Source organism: Batrachochytrium dendrobatidis (genome assembly GCF_000203795.2).
Source record: "Batrachochytrium dendrobatidis JAM81 unplaced genomic scaffold BATDEscaffold_15, whole genome shotgun sequence".
Classification (NCBI taxonomy): Eukaryota; Fungi; Chytridiomycota; class Chytridiomycetes; order Rhizophydiales; genus Batrachochytrium; species Batrachochytrium dendrobatidis.
Genome location: NW_006281113.1, coordinates 211,675 through 232,325, shown reverse-complemented (window position 1 = coordinate 232,325; position 20,651 = coordinate 211,675). Strand labels below are relative to the sequence as shown.

The 20,651-nt window shown below is 40.5% G+C and overlaps 13 protein-coding genes across 13 annotated transcripts; 8 read left to right on the top strand and 5 right to left on the bottom strand.

Moving 5' to 3' along the window:
• Positions 1 to 185: 185 nt before the first annotated feature.
• On the bottom strand, positions 186 to 924 carry BATDEDRAFT_37468 (uncharacterized protein). The gene has a single exon (XM_006682181.1). It carries the CDS (start codon positions 687 to 689, stop codon positions 306 to 308), a length of 384 nt encoding a protein of 127 aa, XP_006682244.1. The 5' UTR covers positions 690 to 924; the 3' UTR covers positions 186 to 305.
• Positions 925 to 1,186: 262 nt separating this feature from the next.
• BATDEDRAFT_92003 (uncharacterized protein) lies at positions 1,187 to 1,631 on the top strand (the record flags this gene model as incomplete). The annotated part of the gene is made up of 2 exons (XM_006682244.1): positions 1,187 to 1,301; positions 1,339 to 1,631. The coding sequence occupies 2 exons, from the start codon at positions 1,187 to 1,189 to the stop codon at positions 1,629 to 1,631; spliced, it is 408 nt and encodes a 135-aa protein (XP_006682307.1).
• A 203-nt stretch (positions 1,632 to 1,834) lies between these two features.
• Positions 1,835 to 2,876, top strand: BATDEDRAFT_92004 (uncharacterized protein; the record flags this gene model as incomplete). Its single annotated transcript, XM_006682243.1, has 2 exons — positions 1,835 to 1,892; positions 1,990 to 2,876. The coding sequence occupies 2 exons, from the start codon at positions 1,835 to 1,837 to the stop codon at positions 2,874 to 2,876; spliced, it is 945 nt and encodes a 314-aa protein (XP_006682306.1).
• A 501-nt stretch (positions 2,877 to 3,377) lies between these two features.
• On the bottom strand, positions 3,378 to 3,617 carry BATDEDRAFT_92051 (uncharacterized protein; the record flags this gene model as incomplete). The annotated part of the gene is made up of 1 exon (XM_006682204.1): positions 3,378 to 3,617. The coding sequence occupies one exon, from the start codon at positions 3,615 to 3,617 to the stop codon at positions 3,378 to 3,380; it is 240 nt and encodes a 79-aa protein (XP_006682267.1).
• A 1,192-nt stretch (positions 3,618 to 4,809) lies between these two features.
• Positions 4,810 to 5,121, top strand: BATDEDRAFT_92005 (uncharacterized protein; the record flags this gene model as incomplete). The annotated part of the gene is made up of 1 exon (XM_006682242.1): positions 4,810 to 5,121. The coding sequence occupies one exon, from the start codon at positions 4,810 to 4,812 to the stop codon at positions 5,119 to 5,121; it is 312 nt and encodes a 103-aa protein (XP_006682305.1).
• A 261-nt stretch (positions 5,122 to 5,382) lies between these two features.
• BATDEDRAFT_36092 (glucose-6-phosphate isomerase) lies at positions 5,383 to 7,416 on the bottom strand. Its single transcript, XM_006682166.1, has 5 exons — positions 6,970 to 7,416; positions 6,615 to 6,892; positions 6,176 to 6,532; positions 5,631 to 6,110; positions 5,383 to 5,560 (listed from the first exon to the last, which is right to left on the bottom strand). Exons 1-5 carry the CDS (start codon positions 7,403 to 7,405, stop codon positions 5,426 to 5,428), a joined length of 1,686 nt encoding a protein of 561 aa, XP_006682229.1. The 5' UTR covers positions 7,406 to 7,416; the 3' UTR covers positions 5,383 to 5,425.
• A 342-nt stretch (positions 7,417 to 7,758) lies between these two features.
• On the top strand, positions 7,759 to 8,168 carry BATDEDRAFT_92006 (uncharacterized protein; the record flags this gene model as incomplete). The annotated part of the gene is made up of 2 exons (XM_006682241.1): positions 7,759 to 8,048; positions 8,156 to 8,168. 2 exons carry the CDS (start codon positions 7,759 to 7,761, stop codon positions 8,166 to 8,168), a joined length of 303 nt encoding a protein of 100 aa, XP_006682304.1.
• Positions 8,169 to 9,387: 1,219 nt separating this feature from the next.
• BATDEDRAFT_14325 (uncharacterized protein) lies at positions 9,388 to 10,169 on the top strand (the record flags this gene model as incomplete). The annotated part of the gene is made up of 4 exons (XM_006682072.1): positions 9,388 to 9,579; positions 9,674 to 9,790; positions 9,858 to 9,969; positions 10,042 to 10,169. 4 exons carry the CDS (start codon positions 9,388 to 9,390, stop codon positions 10,167 to 10,169), a joined length of 549 nt encoding a protein of 182 aa, XP_006682135.1.
• A 120-nt stretch (positions 10,170 to 10,289) lies between these two features.
• On the top strand, positions 10,290 to 12,073 carry BATDEDRAFT_20856 (uncharacterized protein; the record flags this gene model as incomplete). Its single annotated transcript, XM_006682086.1, has 5 exons — positions 10,290 to 10,314; positions 10,536 to 10,639; positions 10,942 to 11,071; positions 11,175 to 11,476; positions 11,552 to 12,073. The coding sequence occupies 5 exons, from the start codon at positions 10,290 to 10,292 to the stop codon at positions 12,071 to 12,073; spliced, it is 1,083 nt and encodes a 360-aa protein (XP_006682149.1).
• A 130-nt stretch (positions 12,074 to 12,203) lies between these two features.
• BATDEDRAFT_92050 (uncharacterized protein) lies at positions 12,204 to 12,729 on the bottom strand (the record flags this gene model as incomplete). The annotated part of the gene is made up of 4 exons (XM_006682203.1): positions 12,204 to 12,233; positions 12,297 to 12,379; positions 12,457 to 12,567; positions 12,711 to 12,729. 4 exons carry the CDS (start codon positions 12,727 to 12,729, stop codon positions 12,204 to 12,206), a joined length of 243 nt encoding a protein of 80 aa, XP_006682266.1.
• A 226-nt stretch (positions 12,730 to 12,955) lies between these two features.
• BATDEDRAFT_27844 (MutS family protein MSH5) lies at positions 12,956 to 16,503 on the top strand (the record flags this gene model as incomplete). The annotated part of the gene is made up of 13 exons (XM_006682115.1): positions 12,956 to 13,256; positions 13,324 to 13,762; positions 13,827 to 13,903; positions 13,977 to 14,158; positions 14,242 to 14,290; positions 14,326 to 14,435; positions 14,506 to 14,569; positions 14,630 to 15,107; positions 15,169 to 15,258; positions 15,342 to 15,754; positions 15,812 to 15,901; positions 15,973 to 16,236; positions 16,316 to 16,503. 13 exons carry the CDS (start codon positions 12,956 to 12,958, stop codon positions 16,501 to 16,503), a joined length of 2,745 nt encoding a protein of 914 aa, XP_006682178.1.
• A 121-nt stretch (positions 16,504 to 16,624) lies between these two features.
• Positions 16,625 to 17,116, bottom strand: BATDEDRAFT_92049 (uncharacterized protein; the record flags this gene model as incomplete). Its single annotated transcript, XM_006682202.1, has 2 exons — positions 16,625 to 16,819; positions 16,883 to 17,116. The coding sequence occupies 2 exons, from the start codon at positions 17,114 to 17,116 to the stop codon at positions 16,625 to 16,627; spliced, it is 429 nt and encodes a 142-aa protein (XP_006682265.1).
• A 119-nt stretch (positions 17,117 to 17,235) lies between these two features.
• On the top strand, positions 17,236 to 20,650 carry BATDEDRAFT_27843 (uncharacterized protein; the record flags this gene model as incomplete). Its single annotated transcript, XM_006682114.1, has 4 exons — positions 17,236 to 17,920; positions 17,990 to 18,117; positions 18,212 to 18,508; positions 18,572 to 20,650. 4 exons carry the CDS (start codon positions 17,236 to 17,238, stop codon positions 20,648 to 20,650), a joined length of 3,189 nt encoding a protein of 1,062 aa, XP_006682177.1.
• Between the last annotated feature and the right edge of the window lies 1 nt (position 20,651).

The following is a 20,651-nucleotide window of genomic DNA, read 5'->3' as shown; positions in this document are numbered from 1 at the left end:
GCAGCAGGTATTACTGTTCATGCTGGAATTGCAACTGCTGCCATGGGGAAGAAGGGGCATGCTGCTCGCAATCCATTTGGTGATACCAACTCTATCAACATTACACAGAATGGGTCTCGCTCTGTTACTCCACGCACCCGCAGTTCGTCAGAGGGTGTCAGGATGGCTTCACAGCACACTGGAGGCAATCATACCGTGAACTCGTCTATAGACTCTAGCACTTATTTTAGTTCTTCCAACAACAACAGTCGCACTTCTGACATGGAGTACCGTGCTGCTGTTTTTGCACCAACCACTTCTGGCCATCAACTTCGCCAAATGACATCTGCCGAGAAGCTGCAGGAGTTTTGCTTGGCCACACCTTCAGACTGCACTTCAGCTGGCATCAGTGAATCAGATACCACCAACAGTGTAGAGGATATCAATGATCGTTTTGAAACAATGCATTTTTCCACTTCAGCCACTGATACTACTAGCACTGCATTATCATCTACAGCAGGTAAGCTTCCACTGCATGCATCCCCGACCAAGATGGCCTTGTCTCGTCGTGGCTTTGTGTTTTCTCCAGTCTCCATCAACACTGATACCAACGTCACTGCCATGGCAATGCTGTCTACTCCAGCTGCTTCTGGACACCAGGAAGCTTCTGAAGCAGTCTGCCCACCTTTTGAACTCATGTCTCCACCCATCTCGCCAAACTAGATTGAGAATCCCAAGTGTTTGGGTGTCCCATCTTGCTCTTCAGTAAGAATTTCAAGGCAAAGGGAGTGGAAGTTCAAGAACGGCAAAAACCATGAAGCTTATCTTAAACCCACTTGTTGGGTTTAATCCATCTTTTAATCTTTGACTATTTTTCATCTTTTCTTTTGCCCTTGATAGTTTGACGTTTTCTCGCAGATTTTAAATTAATCGATTTTTATTTTTATCTTCAATATTTCCGAGTGAATGGTTGGGTTGGGTTGGGTTGGTGGTTAGTAATATAAGATTTAATCCGTTCTTGAAATGTATGTTTTATTAAACTCATGATTGGCGCAGTAACATGTTTGGTTTATCGTGGAGCTCATTGCAACCAAAAGATTTACCCCTCCAGAATGCCACCACATTGAAACACGTAGCTCGACACGAATGGTGCGCACAACTCTTCAACTTGAACTCATTCTTCAACTTTCTTGTTTTACTACATAAAATGATGCTCATACAGAGCAACTGCGTGAATACCTGTTTTGGCTTGTCCCGTGCTGCTACCTACAAGCCAGTCGAGTCCAATGCGATTCATGTTCCAGCATCCAATGGTATCCAAGGTAATGTGGTTTGACTGGCTATTCATGCAACGTATAGGAATGAAATGGCCAATTTTAAATGCAAGCTTAATAACTAACAAGGACAAATATGGGACGGGTATCTACAATGCCATTACAAATCCACCACTTATTTGGAATTTTGTCACTATCCAGCATTTCCTTATGAGCTGTGGTATTTGGTTGCATCCTATCTATCTCCTATTGACCTGCTTTGTTTGGGTCAAACCAGTCAAGCTTTCTACTCCTTGTGCTCCTCCAACAATGTTTGGCGAATTCAATGTGGTCGGAATGGCCCAGCCCATTCACATACATCCATGCTCGCACACATGAATACCTATGCAAACCAAGACTTATTTACACTGTATCGTCAAGCATTCAAGGTATACCATTCAAACCGAAGCCAATGGAGTCGGTTACCTAGTACATTTGGATCTGTTCAGGCTCACCGACATGGCGTGTCGTGTATTCATGCTCAAGAAACGACTAAAGGAATTTTAAGAATTTATACTGGTGGATGGGACGGCCAAGTCAATATGTGGCTAAAACAAGCTTGTGGAGAGTTTGAACTTGTATCATCGTTCAAAGGACTGGGTAAGTTTTAATCGAGTATTAGATGCTTGGGAATACCAAACCACTCAACCTAACAATCCATTTTAAAACTGGTTTGCTATTGGATGTTTATGTATAGAATGTCCTATAGAGTGCATCAAAATTAAAGGAGGATATCTTGTTGCTGGATGTCGTAAACCCCCCAATATAATGGATAGGAGATCCACATCAACACTAATGTCATGGCCACTGCATTCAACTTGCGTCCAACCCCACATAAACTTGCCACCTTTACTAAACAGTCCACCTAATCAAGGTTCATATAACTATATGGACAATATACCCTTACTTGACAGTACATCTGCTGTGTCGTGTTTGGACCATGATGGAGCCAATCTCATTATTGCTGGATACAAGAGTCATATCATCGTGTATGACTTGCACGATATTCGTCCACTTGCACAAGTCACATGTGTTGATATGCGGATTTGCGGAATTCATTGGTTATCCACGGTATCGAACCATATTATTACCACATGTGAAACTGGAACAATCACTGTATGGACTATACATATATCGCCTGATGGTCCTATACATCTTGAAAGTGTGTCGAGCACGTCTACAAAAAGCGATATGGTGACCTCCCATGTGAATGTTGATCCAAACGGGATAGTCACTATAATGTGTGGATACAAGGATGGAAATGTATGTCGATGGGAATCAAATCTATCTACTTGGACCACTATGAATCAAACAGTAGACTGGTTACCATTAAATGCATTTGAAGCTCCACATACTACATGCGATTGGGTCTCTTGTATTCACGCCTCTTTTTTCAACGATCTTGTTTTTACAGGTAGTTGGGATTGCAAGATACGTGTTTGGGATCGTATCACTGGATCACTGCTTGGAGTCATCCAGTCCAATGACCAGAGTGCTGTACTAAGCTTGAGCGTTGTTGGTCAGACCTTGATTGCTGGATGCTATAATGGCAAACTTCTTTCATGGGATTTTAACTCTGTCTAATGGTTGAAATTAATACAGATGTACAAAACCAAATAAAATATTTTGACTAGATGAATTGATGTATTCGAGTCAATATGTATATCTGCCAAATCATTCCATTTGTAAGCTTGGCATTCATATTTTCAAGGGATAGATGGCGAATGTCCAGTACATGCATTCGTTATTTGTAGTCTACCCTGAAGAATATTGGGATTAGAATAAACTGGCAAGTAATATTTCACGTCTGTATTTATTCTACAATGGTGGAGTATTTGGTGCGCTTTTCTACCCATTTTGAATCCAATAAACACTCACGATACAGTCAATCTAGTTGAACTCCAAATACCCAATGTGTTGGAAACAAATTTAAATTTTATTTCAAAATAAACTCAAAAACAAAAAAGGTATCAAGATAACAGGTTCAATCAATAATCATATTTAGCTGACTATTGCTTACAAAGCTTATTCATAGTGTCAGGGTTTACTAGCTGAACAGGATACCATTTCAAATTGAAAAAACATTTAGTAGTTGGCTCGCTTGCGCTGGCTTTTGGGCTCAGTGAACTGAGGCTGGCTACTGGGAGGTTTGAATGCGGGCACAAAATCAAAATTGGGAAGGCCTTCGTTGCTGGCCTTGCAAGATTCAAAGGACTTGAATGCAGAGTTGAACTTTTGGGGCTTGACTGGGGTTATACCTGTCGATTTGGGGCCAACAAAGGAAACATTGGCGTTTGAGAAGGTGGAGATGGGGAAGAATTGCATGTTTGAATAATTTAGTCTATGTCTTTAAAGCAGTAGGAGATTGATGTCAGAGCTGATGAGGATTAGACTGGACGATCAATCCCTATTTTATACTTTTAGACTTGGTGGCTTTTGTTTGAAATCAGATCAAGGCAAGCGCAATTGTGCTGATAAGCCACTACACAAAGTGTAACCTTGAATAGATTTGATTACGGGCTCGCTATGCAAACCACCAAGCCGTACAAAAAGGCATCAGTAATTCCGATACATGAAAATAGCAGGGTTAGGCAGCTACACTTTAGCCACCACCTTACTATTCCATAGACATGGCGTAGATGTAAATATTCCGCACTCTAATCTTGAGCGGTCGTGTAGCTACTGCTGTAAGATTGTGTATGGACTGTCCAATGGATCTACTCAAGATATATTTTATATGGTCTTTTATGGCATTGCGACTCGTAGTTATTGATAATCAACCGTGTCTATTAGGGATAGATGGTGGTTGAAATGGTTTTATACACCGTGATTTAGTAAAAATATACAGCATGTTTATTTCACTCGGCACACCAAGAGTGTAGATTTATTATCATAGTATTATTATCATTAGATTCATAAAACTTTAAGAGTGATACTATCCACAACCTTGCTAAACTAGGTTGATTCTAAAAACTGGCTTCCTATCATCCATGCAGCTCCATAGCTGATTAATTAAACCCCATTTTTTCGTTTAAGCTTTCGATTAGCACTACTGGCTGCTTGGATGTACGAATACCCTTATTTCTTAATCTACAGTTCGTGTATAATCAAAGCTCTACCTGTCAGATCTACTTGGTCTCAAAAAAGCAGTGGTGGCTCAAGTGTGGCAACATATCAATATTTTAGGCAAGTTTAATATTTTCTTACCATCCAAACCATTAATAGCTTGTCGAGTGGCGCAAGACTTACAACGGCACCTGTTGATCATCTAAGCTCATCTCTCTGTAATCGTGAATATTGAACAGCAGTGAGATTCAAGCTATTCTCCAGAATCAAGACACCAACTTGAAAATATGCCACACATTCCGCTTGCTAGATTGGTAAGCCACTACTCTTTATAAATAGAGCGTTGTGCAGTGTTGACTACCCCATCTTTCAATCGTATTCTGCATTAAACTTCAAGACAATAGATTTATAAACATATTTTCAACTCATTCTCAGTCAAATATCATCAAATATGCAACTTTTCTCAGTCACCGCAGCTATTTCCCAATCTGCTTTTTCTCAAAACAGCGCGTATACATCCCAATCTTCCATGTCTTGCGCATCGTCGCTATATGAATCGGCCCGATCTAGAGCTCCATCTAGATTTTCAGCATCACCCGCTCACGAATTAATGCGCTCGAAGCAGCGTCCATTCCAATCCATGGAAAGCTGTAAATTTAGTGATGATATTTTGGCTAGCGCTACATACCTTCGTCCTAGCTCTCAGATCATGCATAAGCAACCTTGTGGTATAACCGCCCAGCGAAAGACCGTATCGTATTAAATCTTTTCTAGTTTTAGTATTATTGCGTACACTTGTTATGGCTTCAAGTTGCCAACCGGATGTGCTTTTTAAACACTTGTCGAAATATGGAGACTTTCAAATTTTAACTTATTTTCAGGACCTATTGTCCTTGACTTTAAAACACTAAATGATAGCGTTTTAATAAATACATTTTTGCTGATTGGATTTTGAGCAGTGCAGGGGATGGGTGTTGGAAACTTGCTTTTGTATTCAAAAACCACTTTTAGAATCAGTGGGAATGGCTCATGAAAACGAGATGTAAACAACTCGATGCTTCATTTCTTTACTGGCTCTGTCGAGCTTTTTTGTAAAAGTTGATGAGACCGTTTGTGCTTGAATCGTGTCCAGTTACAGGAGAAGATCCTTCAAGTTCAGGAAGAATAGCATTGGCAAGCTGCTTCCCAAGCTCAACACCCCACTACCAAAAAAATGTTAGAATACGTCATTTACCAGTGCATTGTACACATCACAATAGTATTTTGGGTTACCTGGTCAAAACTGTTGATATTCCAAATAATACCCTGAACAAAAATCTTGTGTTCATAGAGAGCCAGAAGCGACCCAAGATTGAAAGGAGTTAGTTTCTGATACATAATGGAGTTGGTGGGACGGTTTCCAGTAAACTGTTTATGAGCAAGCTGGATCTGAAAGACATCAGGATCAGTCACGCCAGCTTTGACAAGTTCGGCAGAGACTTCTGCCTCGGGTTTCCCCTTCATCAAGGCCTCGGTCTGGGCAAAAAAGTTCGAAAGAAGGATTTCGTGATGACGATTGTTGGAAACGGGATTGTGCGAGATCACTGGAGCGAGAAAATCGGCTGGAACCATTTTTGTTCCCTGGTGAATAAGTTGATAGAATGCATGTTGACCATTGGTGCCAGGCTCTCCCCAGATAATCGGGCCAGTGGAGTAGTTGGTGATGGGCTTGTTATCACGAGTGGTGGATTTACCATTGGACTCCATGTCACCCTAATATTCAAGAAACACGGTTAGTATATAATGGATGGTGAGCTTAAATCGTTAAAATGGATTACCTGCTGAAAATAGGCAGGAAACCGGTGGAGATACTGATCATAAGGAAGAATGGCATGGGTTTGAGCGCCAAAAAAGTTGTTGTACCATATACCAATAAGAGCCAAAATGACAGGCATATTCTTTTCGAGTGGAGCAGACTGGAAATGGGTGTCCATGGCATGAGCACCAGCAAGCAGCTCGTGAAAATTGTCAAATCCAATGTATAAGGAGATGGACAGACCAATGGCAGACCACAGCGAATAGCGTCCACCAACCCAGTCCCAAAACTCGAACATGTTCTTGACATCGATGCCAAAGGCACTCACAGCCTTGGCATTAGTGGAGAGAGCCACGAAATGCTTGCCAACATGCTCAGCCTATACGATGCAAACAGCATTTACAGCGAATAGTATAATTAGTGGCTGATCGTAACCATAAATTTAGTGCACAATACAATACGTTTTTAGCCTCGTTGAGGAACCAAGTTTTTGCAGTGTTGGCATTGGTGATGGTTTCAATAGTAGTAAACGTCTTTGAAGCAACAATAAAGAGAGTGGTTTCTGGACTCAGTGTCTTGAGGGTTTCGACGATATGAGTGCCATCGATGTTGGAAACAAAGTGTACCGAAATGCCTTTTTTGGCATAAGGTTTGAGAGCCTCAGTTACCATGACAGGACCAAGATCCGAACCACCGATTCCAATGTTGACAATATCAGTGATTGCCTTTCCAGTGTAGCCTATTTGATCAGTACAGAAGCCAATGTGGAATGGATTAGAGCAGACAATCAGATCTATGATAATACACAATGCATACCCTTCCAAGAGCCACTATGAATACTGTCAGAGATGGATTTCATCTGGGCCAGCACCTTGTTGACATCTGGGACAACACTCTTTCCATGCACATGAATGTCGCTATTGGACACGTTACGAAGAGCAACATGAAGGACAGCTCGTTGCTCTGTGGTATTGATGGCTTCGCCTTTGAACATACGATCTCGCCAGACTTGAACATCCGACTCGCGAGCCAGATTGAACAATAGAGCAAGGGTATCGCTTGTCAAGATATTTTTGGAGTAGTCCAGCAGCAGTCCAGGCTGAGTAGATCCGTTAGCAGTGAAGGTGGTGTGCAGTTGATCAAACCTGTTTGGATTGGCAGCAAACAGTTCCTTGAGATTCAGCTTGCAACCAACAGTGTCGTAGTGGTTTTGCAGAGCTTTCCATGCAGATTTGTCAGTAATTCCGGTCATGACAGGCAGTAGGGTTAATTTAAGGATAAATCAATCGACCTTTAAAAAGGAACGATGAATGCGTCGACTGCTGACATGAAAAATATCCCGCAGTAAGTTGCTTGTCGTACTGCCATTCCTTGCCAATGCATTGACTGTGTTTAGGAATGCATTACACAGTTGATTGTCAAGATTTACCAAGTGTTGTCTAGTACAAAACTATCGTTTATCCCAAATCAATCGATGCATTTTCTAGACATTCAAACCAATATTCTAATCTGTGGTTTCCAGATCGAAACGCATGTTAAAGTGGAATATTCAAGATTTATATTTCCATTTCCTTTACCAAACTCGACTTATATCGCCACTTGATCATGATGCGTGCTATCAGATTCCGTCCAGTCTTTTCTCATGTATTCAGACATAGATTGACTTCCAACCACTGCGTTCTGTTCTCCACTGCCACTCGCAAGCCTACCACTGCCACTGCCACTGGAAAGCCTGGTTCTGCTCAGCAAGCTGACTGGCATCGTCATAATCCCACACCATCAGAGGATGCAGTTGTTGGTGACCATATCAATGAGTCTATCCCCGAAATGCAACAACATACTATTGATGCTATTAAAAAGGAGCACCTTTCTACCAAAAAACCTGCTTCTAAAAAGTAATTGAATTTGCAACCATTTTTTCGACTTGGCCCTGGCTTCCATAAGCTCGGATTTACTTTTTACTGGTCGCTTGATTGATCTTTTACTATTGCAATTATATTAGATCAGCATTTTGATTTAAAATAAAGCGGGTTTGACCATTCTATATGCAAATAATCATGTATACTCCTGTGTGGGAAGCACCCGTGGTATTTTGTTTAATCGAGTTATTAAAGTGTGGTATATTCAGGCTTATCTACAAATTAAACAAAATCTTGTTAAAATTTCATCTGGGATTGGTAAATCAACCTACTTTGAGTGATGAATGTTTAACAACTCTGTATGTTGGATTCACAGCTGAATATAATAAACTTGGTGATATATGTCTAGTCATGTTCATATAAAATGCAATACTAAATAAGCTAAAATACAAGACAGTCATGTTTGATTGGTGTCAATCTTACTGGACAATACTGTTTTATGAACTCTCAATCCACTGGTTTCCATGCTCATTCTTGTACAAGAATACATAGTAAATGTTCACATCTCTGTTCCAATACACTCCACATGTTTTCAATCTCCAACTTTCCTTTTCTCCAAAACAAACATTTCAAACATTGCATGATTGTCATGTATAGTTGCATTCTTGAGATATGTTAAAGTAGAACGTATCTGATATTAGAATACAACAACAAATAGTTGATTGTTTATTCAGGAGAAAAATAGTCTACAAAAGTGTTTCATTTTTACGTGAATACGACCAACAAATTTAAAGTGATGCCGATGATAGTAGGTGAAGACCTAAGTATTCCTACAGTACTTCCTTCTACTCCTGTCTTGCATCATGACTCCTCACTTGACCCTACTTCTTTATTTACAGACCAAGACCAGATTGATTATGCTTCTACCAAGAGAGCATCTAATCAACGACTAAACCAGCGTAACGAAAGCACTCTATTGATGCAGTTTATTATCATGCTAGTCAATACTATTGCAACCTTGTTACCCTTCATTCGCAAGGACTTTTGGTCCTTCACTACTGCAAAAAAAAGAAGAGATGACAAGCAAGACAGCACTATGGATACACTAAACTCACACTCTTCATTTCCACGCAAGAGTGTATCGACACATTTACAATCCGACTCGTCTATAATCGCATCAACACAGGAAGGATCTGAGCAGCCAACAAGACCCAAAAGGTCGTCAAGACTACGGAGTGATGCCAACACAAATGCTTACTCGATTCACCCCGATACAGCTACAGATTCATCATCGCAGCTATCTATTCCTCATAAGCGACGTGGCAAAGCAAATACTTGTTCACCCAATCCATCTTCTGTATCTCCTTTCCTTGGTATGCCAAGCCATCGTCAGAGACTTGACCGACAACGGAAAAAGACGTTAGTATTGGATCTTGATGAGACTCTGATTCATTCGACATCTAGAGGATCTCGTCGACACGATTTTATTGTCGAAGTGTTGGTGAATAGTCATATTTGCCTGTACCATGTCTATAAGCGTCCCCATGTCGATTTGTTTTTACGCAAGGTTTTTATTATTTTGGGTTGAGATGGGTCCTAGACTCTCATTTATCAGTCATCCGAGTAGATGTTTAAACACTATTTTATTGAATGGTCTATAGGCCACAGAATGGTTCAAGATTGTGATATTCACTGCATCTATGCCAGAGTATGCTGATCCAGTAATAGACTGGTTGGATTCCACACGCACCATTGTTTCAAAACGCTATTTTAGAGAGGTGTGTAGTAGTGTGATTGATGTAATGAATGGAGTCTAATCTAGACCTTTTGTTTTTGCATCTATAGTCGTGTACAAGCTTTTTTGGAACGCTTACAAAGAATCTAGAGGTTGTGGAGTCAGATTTATCGCAAGTTTGCCTCATTGATAATGCACCATTGTCATATAAGCTAAATCCAGGTACAACTACATGTAAAGATGCTATAGTTTTAAACCCATGAGCATTCTTTCCGACTGACAGTTTTATTGTAGATAATGGCATTCCAATTGAGACTTGGACTGATGATCCCAATGACGAGGCACTACTTGATCTACTGCCGTTTTTAGATGCTTTGCGGTTTGCAGACGATGTGCGATCTGTTTTATCTTTGCGAATATAAACCATTTATACCATAATTACACATGAGACCTCGAATGAAGTGGCGTTTGGGTTGTCCTGAGGAAGGGTTTTACAATCAAAATGAAATTCAATCGAGTCGGTCGGCCAACAACTGACGAATATGAAAGCACTCATTCTTGTAGGAGGTGCGTATCTCTATTGGTAAAACCCATGCTCGAATTGAGGTGAAGGAACAACAGTGATGTGCAAAGTCGTACACATGTCAAGTGCATTGCATGCTGTTTTCCTGAAAGCTCAAGTGGTGTTGTCTGCTCGTATCGTAGATATGCTGTTGTAGTCCAGTCTACTAATACTGTGAATGTCCATTGCATGCTCCACGTATAATATTCATGCTCATTGAGACTAGGTTTTGGAACTCGTCTACGTCCTTTGACGTTGACTCTTCCCAAACCATTGGTCGAGTTTGCTAACCGACCCATGATCTTGCACCAAATCGAGGCTTTAGTCAAGGTAATTACTACTATTCATGTACATTGAATCTGGCTGAGATACGTTGTGTCCTGGTCAGATGTGTATCTATTTTGCATATCCGCGACCCTTGCTGTTCTGGTTCATCTATGGGTTATATTTTAACCGATAGGGCTAGCAGGCTTTTATACTCTGCCGCTATACTTTATTTGAACTGTTTGATTTTCATAGTGTTTACGAGTCTATGTCTGGCATGGTGGAGTTTAGAGACCGCCTATTCGACTTTTCTAGATACCATTTAGTGTACTTGTGTATAACTCTTGTATTGGTTCAATTGTTTTTAGGCTGGCGTGACCGACATTGTTCTGGCAGTCAATTATCGTCCAGAAGTTATGGCCAACTTTATTGCCACGTACGAAGCTCAACTTGGTGTTCATATCACCTTTTCTGTCGAGACTGAGCCTCTTGGTACTGGTAAGTAGATCTGACCAAGCCTTTCCATGATCAAGTTTAAATCGTGTTGCTTATTTGATTTACTATTATTGCGTATATTTGGCATTGTAACATTATGGATTAGCTGGTCCCTTGGCACTTGCTAGCGATGTTCTTGGCAAAAACGACGACCCCTTTTTTGTGCTCAATTCTGATGTTATCTGTGATTTTCCGTTTGAGGAGATGGCTGCGTTTCACAAGTCTCATGGCAACGAAGGTACTCTTTTGGTGACTCGTGTCGAAGAACCATCTAAATATGGTGTGGTGATCAACAAGCCCAACTCTACCAAGATTGACCGGTTTGTTGAAAAACCACAAACTTTTGTATCCAACAAGATCAATGCTGGTCTCTATATATTCAACACTAGCATTCTGAAGCGCATCAAGGTGTGGTACAGAATCTCTTTTTTAAGCACGTCAGATTACTTCAGCCTTTTAAATTGTACTGTACATGTTTATTAGCCAGAGCCAACATCGATTGAAAAAGAGATTTTCCCACTCATGGCAGATGCAGGTGAGCTGCATTATATGGATCTTGCTGGATTCTGGATGGATGTGGGCCAACCCAAGGATTACTTGATTGGAATGAGCCTTTATTTGGCATCATTGAACAAAAAGTCGCCCAGTTCCCTTACCACAGGACCAGGATATATTGGCAACGTACTTATTGATCCCACGGCCATCATTGGTGAACATTGTCGCATTGGTCCCAATGTAGTGATTGGTCCAGGAGTAGAAATTGGAGATGGAGTGCGACTTAGCCGGACGGTTCTTTTGGAATCTGTTAGGATCAAGGATCATGCATGGATCAATTCATCTGTTATAGGATGGCGGTCAACCATTGGTAGATGGACTCGTGTCGAAGGAAACTCGATTACTGGTGAAGATGTCCAAGTTTCTGATGAAATCTACTTGAATGGTGCGTGTATTCTTCCCCACAAGTCGGTTAGTGCGAATGTTCCTCAACCCAAGATCATTATGTGATACAAGGGAATGCATCGTTCTTGTGAACTTTTGATTTAAAAAAAGGAATAATCAGACCATGATTGACTTGCTATTCTCGGACAGATTTGATTTATTTTTGAGTTCAAATATATACAATTGTGATGAGAATCTAAGATTTCACTGCCCAGCTTGTACGATCCTGTAGATATGAGTTAGTAATGTACAAGTTTTAATATAAAGTGTTGAAGGACATGAAACTTACTTTTGGGCAAGTGGGAGGATCGTTTGTTTCGATCCATTCTTCGATGCAGTGAATATGGAATACATGAGTACATACTCCAATGACTAACAGAGGGTTTAGTATAGAAGTCATGATTAGAGTTATTACAAATAGTCAGACTTGCCTAGTGGACAGTCATCACCTGGCAGCTTGCATTTAGGACAACAGGATTCGTAAGGATTCATACAGATGGCACATACATCATCATCGTCAGGAACAACAGCCCAACGCCATTCTGCTACAGATCTCCAGTCTGAAACAATAATAAGAATAGTGATAGCATGCTGAATAGTAGTAAAAGACCACTTACTGTGGATAGTGATCTGTAGTGGCATTCCAGATCAGAATCAAGAAAGTGCTCAAGTTGCAAAGACTTGTTTCAACCAACAAACATACGTTCTTGACGAGCAGTCATGAGTGACGATACAACTATGGATATCATCTCAGATGATCAGACAAGCATGCACTCTATGAATTCATTGATTCGAACAGGACGCTTTCAACCATCTGTACAACTGGATGTGCATTCAAATGCCTCGCTAGTGGGTGTCTCTTTACACGATCAAGTGTCTCACAATCTTGAATCTACTGTGCCTGATGCGAGTGTGATTCTACCATCGTGTACGAGTCATTGTGCATCCATGATCGAGTATCCTCAGAGACAAATACATTCGTCTGTGCCATGCATCAGGACTCTGTCCGAGTGCATCGATGAAACAGATACACAACCTAATAAGCGTATACAATCCCTTTCACATCACAATCCTTCCAACTGTATCCAAGCCAATGCTTGTAGTGAATCCAGTGTTCAAACCACTGTTATCATGGCCATATGCTGTAGACATAACAGAATGGGTGCTGCTCTGTTGAATGGTTCCACATCTACTCTCCAGTTGTTTGAAGATGTATGTGAAGACTCGACCTACCAAATGTGTAGATCGCGTGAGTAGTCTCGATATAACCTTTCTTGTCCGACACGCTGTAATGATTAATCAATTATAAACTCTAGTCTTATTCCAGACTCATCCTACTAGTATTCTTACATTTGCTCGTGCTGATCAGGCTTTTATTCGTATTCTTGAACAAGCCATCTCATCCATGGAAAACCAGTCCTGTGAATTGTTACTCCGTCCCACTCCTGAATTCTCATACGAAAGTGGTAAATCTAAACTCTTGTCAATTCAGCTTGCTCATCTCAACAGTTCAGTCTACTGCGTACTTGATCAATCCGATAGCAAAGCAAAATACCGTACTCGGCTTCAAATGCTTCTTGAAGGCATCGTTGTGTTGGATCATCGCGAGATGGTCGGTACTGCTGGTGCACTGTTAACCTATCTTGCAAAAACTAATTTGACTAGAACGTTTGACTATGGTGACCACATTACAATTCAAACTGTTGAAAACATTTCACTGGAAAATACAATGCAATTGTCTGTGAATGCAATGACGTAGGCATTTGGTTTAAATCGCTTGAATGGGTTGTAGGTTTCATCTGATCATGAATATCTGTAGATCGTTACATATTTTTCAAGAACAAGGCCATCCAAATATATTTCGACAAGCTAAACGAGAAAGTCTTTCCCTATTTGGTAATAATGCATTATGCTTCATGTAAATTGAATTGATAAATCAGTAACTGTATATTGCTATGTGCATGTTTAGGAATCTTGAATTTTTCCCAAACCCAGGCTGGAAAAATGCTATTGAAACAGTGGATTATGCGACCTCTGCTTGATTTAGATACTATCAAGGAAAGACATGATTCAATTGAATGGTTTATTCAACAAGATTTATCTTCTCGCAAAATGCTGCAAGACTCGTTGAGGCGGCTTCGAAATATTCCCGTATGTATTGATTTTGTTTGTATCGAGCCTCGAGATATTCATTATTCAATCCACGATACAACTACTACATAGAAACTACTTAGGGCTATGAATTCAAAACTATCACTAGCAGATTGGCAAGCACTCCATCAGGTGAATTAGTACACTGATTTTATGAAAACAACTAGACTGCATATGGCTAAGTAGCGTGTTGGATCAGTTTATGTTTTATTCTCTCACCATACGCACATTTTTTCGGGATCATTGTCACCCATCTCAATTAAAAATTGTCATCAAGGTATATGATCACTACTCTATTTATTGAATCTATCAAATTCATTTGGTCACTGTTAAAATGAATGATGTAGATTTTAGATGATGTTCCGCCTAGTCTATTTCAGCAACTCTCTCAGCATATCAACGATGTGGCAAGTATATTGCACTAACACTGGTTATTTGTAATGGAATTACTGTTTGGATCACATTAACAAGCATACCATATATATTTAAAGATTGATTTTGATATGTCAAAAGAGGAAGCACGATTAGTTGTCAAACAAAATGTTGATGAGGATTTAGATTCTTTCAAAAAAACGTATAGCAATCTCGAGACAATTCTATCCACTGTTGCGACAACAGTTGCTCAAACCGTTCCTCAAACCCTTTCCAAGTCTCTAAATATTGTATACTTTCCCCAGCTTGGATATCTTGTAGCAATTTCAAATTCTGCTATTCTAAAATGCCAATCTAATCACGACTATGCCATTGATGGTCTGTTATTTCAATTTTCTACAGCCACGATGGCATACTATAAGAGTGACATGATGTATGAACTTGACGACACCTTGGGTGATATTCATTCTATGATTGTTGATCGTGAACTAGAGGTTGTACAACAATTACGAGAGGTTATGTTGGATCATGGTGAGTATTTTTTACAAGCATCCAGGACTCTCACCGAGCTTGAATGGTAAGATGGGTGTTGATCAAGTAGACTGCATTCTGGCACTAAATGTGTTTTGAATATACAGCATACTTTCGCTTACTGAAGCTGCAGTTCGATATAAATACACGAGGCCAACCATGACACATGAAAGCGGTCTGCACATTATTGGTGGAAGGTAGTTTGAATTGGACATGCTATGTCTAGATGTTGCATTCATTTGAATCTACATGCATTGATTTATATGATGGGACTGATTAGACACCCTTTGAAAGAACTGTGCATTGATGCATTTATTGAGAATGACACTCATATTGGATGTTCTCACCAAGACACGACTGCTACCCACAGTACCCAATGTCATGCAGATGCTTCATTGTCCAATGCCAAAATGATGCTTATTACTGGAGCCAATTTTTCAGGAAAGTCAGTTTATCTTCAGCAAGTAGCTTTGATTGTCATCATGTCCCATATTGGTAGTTTTGTTCCAGCATCGTTTTCAACGATTGGTCTTACAGATCGTATTTTTACTCGCATTCACTCTGACGACAGCGTATCTGCACTCAAAGGATCATTTTTGATTGATTTACAGCAAATGTCGTATGCAGTAGTCAACTCATCACCTAGGAGTCTTGTCATAGTGGATGAATTTGGCAAGGGAACCATAAGTCATGGTGAGTGCATATCAAAAAAGTCGAGTTTTTACACAAATGACTGATGCATGTTGATAGATGGGATTGGACTTTTGTGTGCAATGATTCAATCGTTTTGTAGCCGAGGACAAGAGTGTCCGCATGTGCTTATTGCCACGCATTATCATGGTACAGTGTCTACACGATTTACACTTTAAATGTGATTGACTTATACATGCAACTGTGTTACATGAAACTAGAACTGTTGATGGATGGAGTACTTGATTGCATGATACCCAGCGTGTATTCTGGACACGACTGCATGATAAAACCTACAGCCACGATTGACTATTATACCATGAGGATCATTGAAACGCATGATGATGAATCGGATGAAACCTACAACGGTACAAGTAGGACTGGAGTGACTTTTTTGTATCAGCTTATCCATGGCAAGTGTTTGCAATCACTTGGTGTGCATTGTGCACAGGTTGCAGGATTACCCAAGAGTGTTATTGATCGAGGTAAACAGTAATTCAAGATTAAATCATGAATCTGAATAATCCGTATGCTTATACACGTTTATAATACAATGGTATGCAGCACAACAGGTATCTGAATGTGTTATTCAAGGTGAACCCATTCCAATGAACAAAACAGCTCAAGACCATATCCGACAGCAGATAGCAGATCGTATTTACCAAGTATTTCAAGAGTGCAACGTAGTGATTGATGACTTACAATGCACGTTATGGTCGCACATTGAACCATTTGAAAGTCGGTTTCAATAAGGTTTCAATAGTACTGTAATGATTACAATGCATGACAGTAAAGTTTATTTTTTGCAATAATTTACCAAATGAAAAGTTTGTACACGACACTGGCTAGTTGGTAGCAGTGAATAAAGGTTGCTCAAGAGAGATGCGAATGAATATTGAAACAATTGATGGATGTAAGAATGGTTTGACAAGCTACATCACGAGTCGAGACAAGCGACAAGGTTGAATCAACAGTATCGATTGGGTTGTGAGACGTTCGTTGTCTATGAATCAAGGAAGCTCTCTTGTTGACATCCCTTTCTTTCTGTCTCCTATTCTGAAACCATATCTATAGTTGTATGAGTGAATGATGAAGATTGAGTTAGTTGAATATGTTGATGGATTGACTCACTCTGATGGTTTTGGGAGATATTCCCGAGACACAAGCAATTGTGTGATGCAGTTGAGTTGTAGGATACGGAGTGGTGGAGTAGATCTGAACAAGAGCATTTTGAACAGAAGAAGGTATACGTCGAGGAGTGTCTCGATGAGTGTCTCGAGCAGTACTTTGAGTGACAGGAATGTCCAAACTTGCTTTGGCTTGAACAGTTTCAATTGTATTTCTTGCAGTGTCGACTGGCAGCATATTTTCATTGCAAAAAACCAAAAATTAGTTTTTTGGTTAAATCCAAATTTGTAGACAAAGTTGGCTGCTACAACCACTACTGATTGTCTGCATTCACTCATAGACTATGCTCAACTCTAATGTGTCCTTCTCATTGGAAAGCAATACTGCTTCCTCTAGACCAAAAAGAACTCAGCGTAGGAAAAAGTCGATCAAACCCGCCGTTTTTAACGCTACTGGTGAACGCATCTATTGTATCTGTCAGGACGAGGACAATGGGTCGCTTATGTTACAGTGTGACTGGTGCGAAGACTGGCAAGTATTACTCTGTTTATGAGACTGCTCTTGTGTTCAACTTTAGTCTAATTCTTGTGAATTATCGTATTAGGTTTCATGGTGTCTGTTTAGGTTTAACTGATAAACAGGTTGATAGTCTTAGTACTTATTGTTGTGCTGATTGCGATGGAACAGAGTGGCCTAAATATCTGGTTGATGCTGCTACCAGTCCTGCTGGGAAAGCTGCTCGTATGGCGGCTGTTCCAGCTGACTTGTATTTTACTTCTCCATTCTCTTATTCCGCTTCTTCCATAGTCGATACTCACGCCAATGGATTGTCATCCACCATTCCGATAACTGCAATCAATCCATCTGCAGTCATGCCTTCAAACGCTTTATATTCATCCATCACAAATGGAATGCAATATCAAAACTCGACAACTTCACTATTGCCTTCTAGCCCTGATGTACCTTTATCTTCAAAACCTACCAAACTTTCCAAAAAGGAAAAAAAACTCAAATCTACTCTGCAGACACCTTCCATTTCTGGTAAGTCGAGTCCATTTTTATACAGTGCGTTTTGAAAGCTCTGTGAATCCTAATGGTGTTTCTATTTAGCAAAGGATAAATTGAGCCATAATGATGTCAAGTCAGTGATGGATACCAGCGTGGTTTCACAAGAACAAAAGAGAAAGAGTCTATCCGACTCTCGACCATTAGCAATGTCCGCTTCGACAGCAACACCCGTATGTACTATTTGTATTGACTTGTCAATCTAAAAAACATGATGGTCTAGTGCAAATTTGTCCATCTATTTGCTAAATCTATACTTTACTATAGTCAATAAAACGTACGAAGCTGAGTGTCGAGCCCAAGCGTGCAAAATCAGTAGATCATACTGCCAGCACCTCATCACAGTCCTCGATTGATCCGCTTCGAGCTGCGTTTCTAAGTCATTTTACTGCCACATTTCGCGATATTTACGAATGGGCAAAAACACACAAGGAAGAACTGGGCGAGCCTCTGCATGCTTCGATCCAACTAGACGATTATAATGGCATGGCAAAAAAGGTTGAACAAGCATTGTTTGACACCACTCATATTTTAAAGAATGGAGTCAGGGTTGTGAGTGATCAAGTAAGTATCTATGGATTGATAAACTGAAAAACATTTAGAATCAGATACTAATGCATACTTTAGTACAAGGCTAAATTCCGATCATTGCGATACAATCTGATGGATGTGACCAACACGAGACTACGCAAGCGAATATTGCTTTCAGGAAAGCAGTATTTAGATGCAGACGCATTAGTGCGGTTGTCACCCGATGAGCTTGGTAACGAGGAGATGAAGGAAACAGCCGACAGAGTCAAACGACAGAGTTTGAAGAATGCGTTCAAACCTCGAGTGGAAACCCCGCAAATTGTAAGAGATTTTAGCAAAGGAAACAGTCAGTTAGTAGAGAATGTGAGCGAGTGGGGAAAATCCACTGATAGTCGTGATAAACATGGAACCATTACTCCACGTATATCTAATGTAGATCGAGATGGACAGGTATCGATGTCCAGTGGAACTAGTACTAACATTACTTTACAACGCAAAAAAAAGACGGATACGTTGGATGATTTGATTGCTAGTATGAATGGCAGTAATGCTATACGAGATACACCCATTATCAGCAATGAAGAGAAGAAACTAAAGCCTCGAGCAACAACTAATATTGCAGTTACATCAGGATATGGCAGTGACTATGAAGAACAACCACTTTCACCCTTTGACAGTATTGCTTCAAGTAGCGATGATGAACCATCAAAGAAATCAACTGTGTCGAGTTTGGCTGGTAATCGTCAGAATCAACCTCACAAGGACTCATCTCCAATAGTATGGAAAGGAACGGTACACATGCCACAAGTGGGCAAGTTTGTTGGTTCAGCAACACAAGTAGGAGGACAATGGGTTCAACCAGCAGCAACTTGGATGTCAATTCTTGAGACAACCATGGACATCAGTGGACGAATTCCTATAGACCGAGTGCAGTCTTACTTGCATGGAAGAACATCAAGTGGGAATGGAGTGCTGGTTGTTGTTGAGTTTAAATCTACTAGCAATGTAGACCAGCCAACAGCAGTAGATGGACTGCAGACTCTTGTTGATTATTTTGCATCAAGGGATCGATGTGCAGTTATCGGACAACATCTGGCAGCAGTCAAGGACATGTACTTGGTGCCTGCAAAGGCATCTACTCCACTGCCATCATTACTAACTACTATTCCTGGTGATGTACGCATTGATGCTCACAGTACTAGAGACCGACTGTTTGGACTGCTTCTATTAGCAAGAGACTTTGTTGTTGCTCGTAATCTAGGTGGTTTAATATCAACCAAACCAACACTGAGTGTTGGAACTACTAGTACAACTGTTAATGGAACTGTTGGTGTGACTACTAGTACAACTACTAGTACAACTGCTAGTACAACTGTTGCTAATGACAAGGATGGATCTCTTAAACGTCGTAATGGACAATCTGCTACAGAACTGTCAACTCAACCAAAGATCTCTACAGACATTCCATCAGTCACTACTGCAGCTGTAATGGTATTGCCAACTTTGGCAAGTCTATCTACTGGAGCCATGCCACAAGTACATTCATCTTTGACTGGATTACTCACATCCATATCTAAACCCACAACCTCAACCCTGACATCCAATCTCTTGCCAACATTATCTGCATTACCATCCCTTGCATCATCCACCACTTCACAAACTCAATCCTATCCATCTACATCCTCATCTATACCACAACAACCTCTAGCACGATTGGATATATCAGCCTTGTCCACTCTATTGCCTTCCCTTGCAGGTGTAGGCGGAATGAATCAAACCTATCAAGATGTTCAAACTCTACACAACTTGATGACTCAAGCTGGATTACATCTTCCATCACAAAACGATACCACTGGTAATGGAGATGTAAGTCAGATGTTGGCTTCGTTGGTTGGAAATCATCCTGTTTCGTCTCATTCTACTCCTAGTGGTGAGTATACTTATTTACAACCACAGTTGCATGGGTCGGATCGGCATGCCGATGTAGGGGATGCGGTTCAGGGGTATACTTCCACATATCACCATACGGGTGGACATCGTGGTGATCGGAATGAATATCGAGGTAGAGGGGGAAGGTATCGGTATAATGGTGGAAGGGGTCGAGGTGAACACTCTCGGGGCACAAACAGTGGGTACCACGACCGTTACCATGGCAATAGCGGATACCATCGATAAG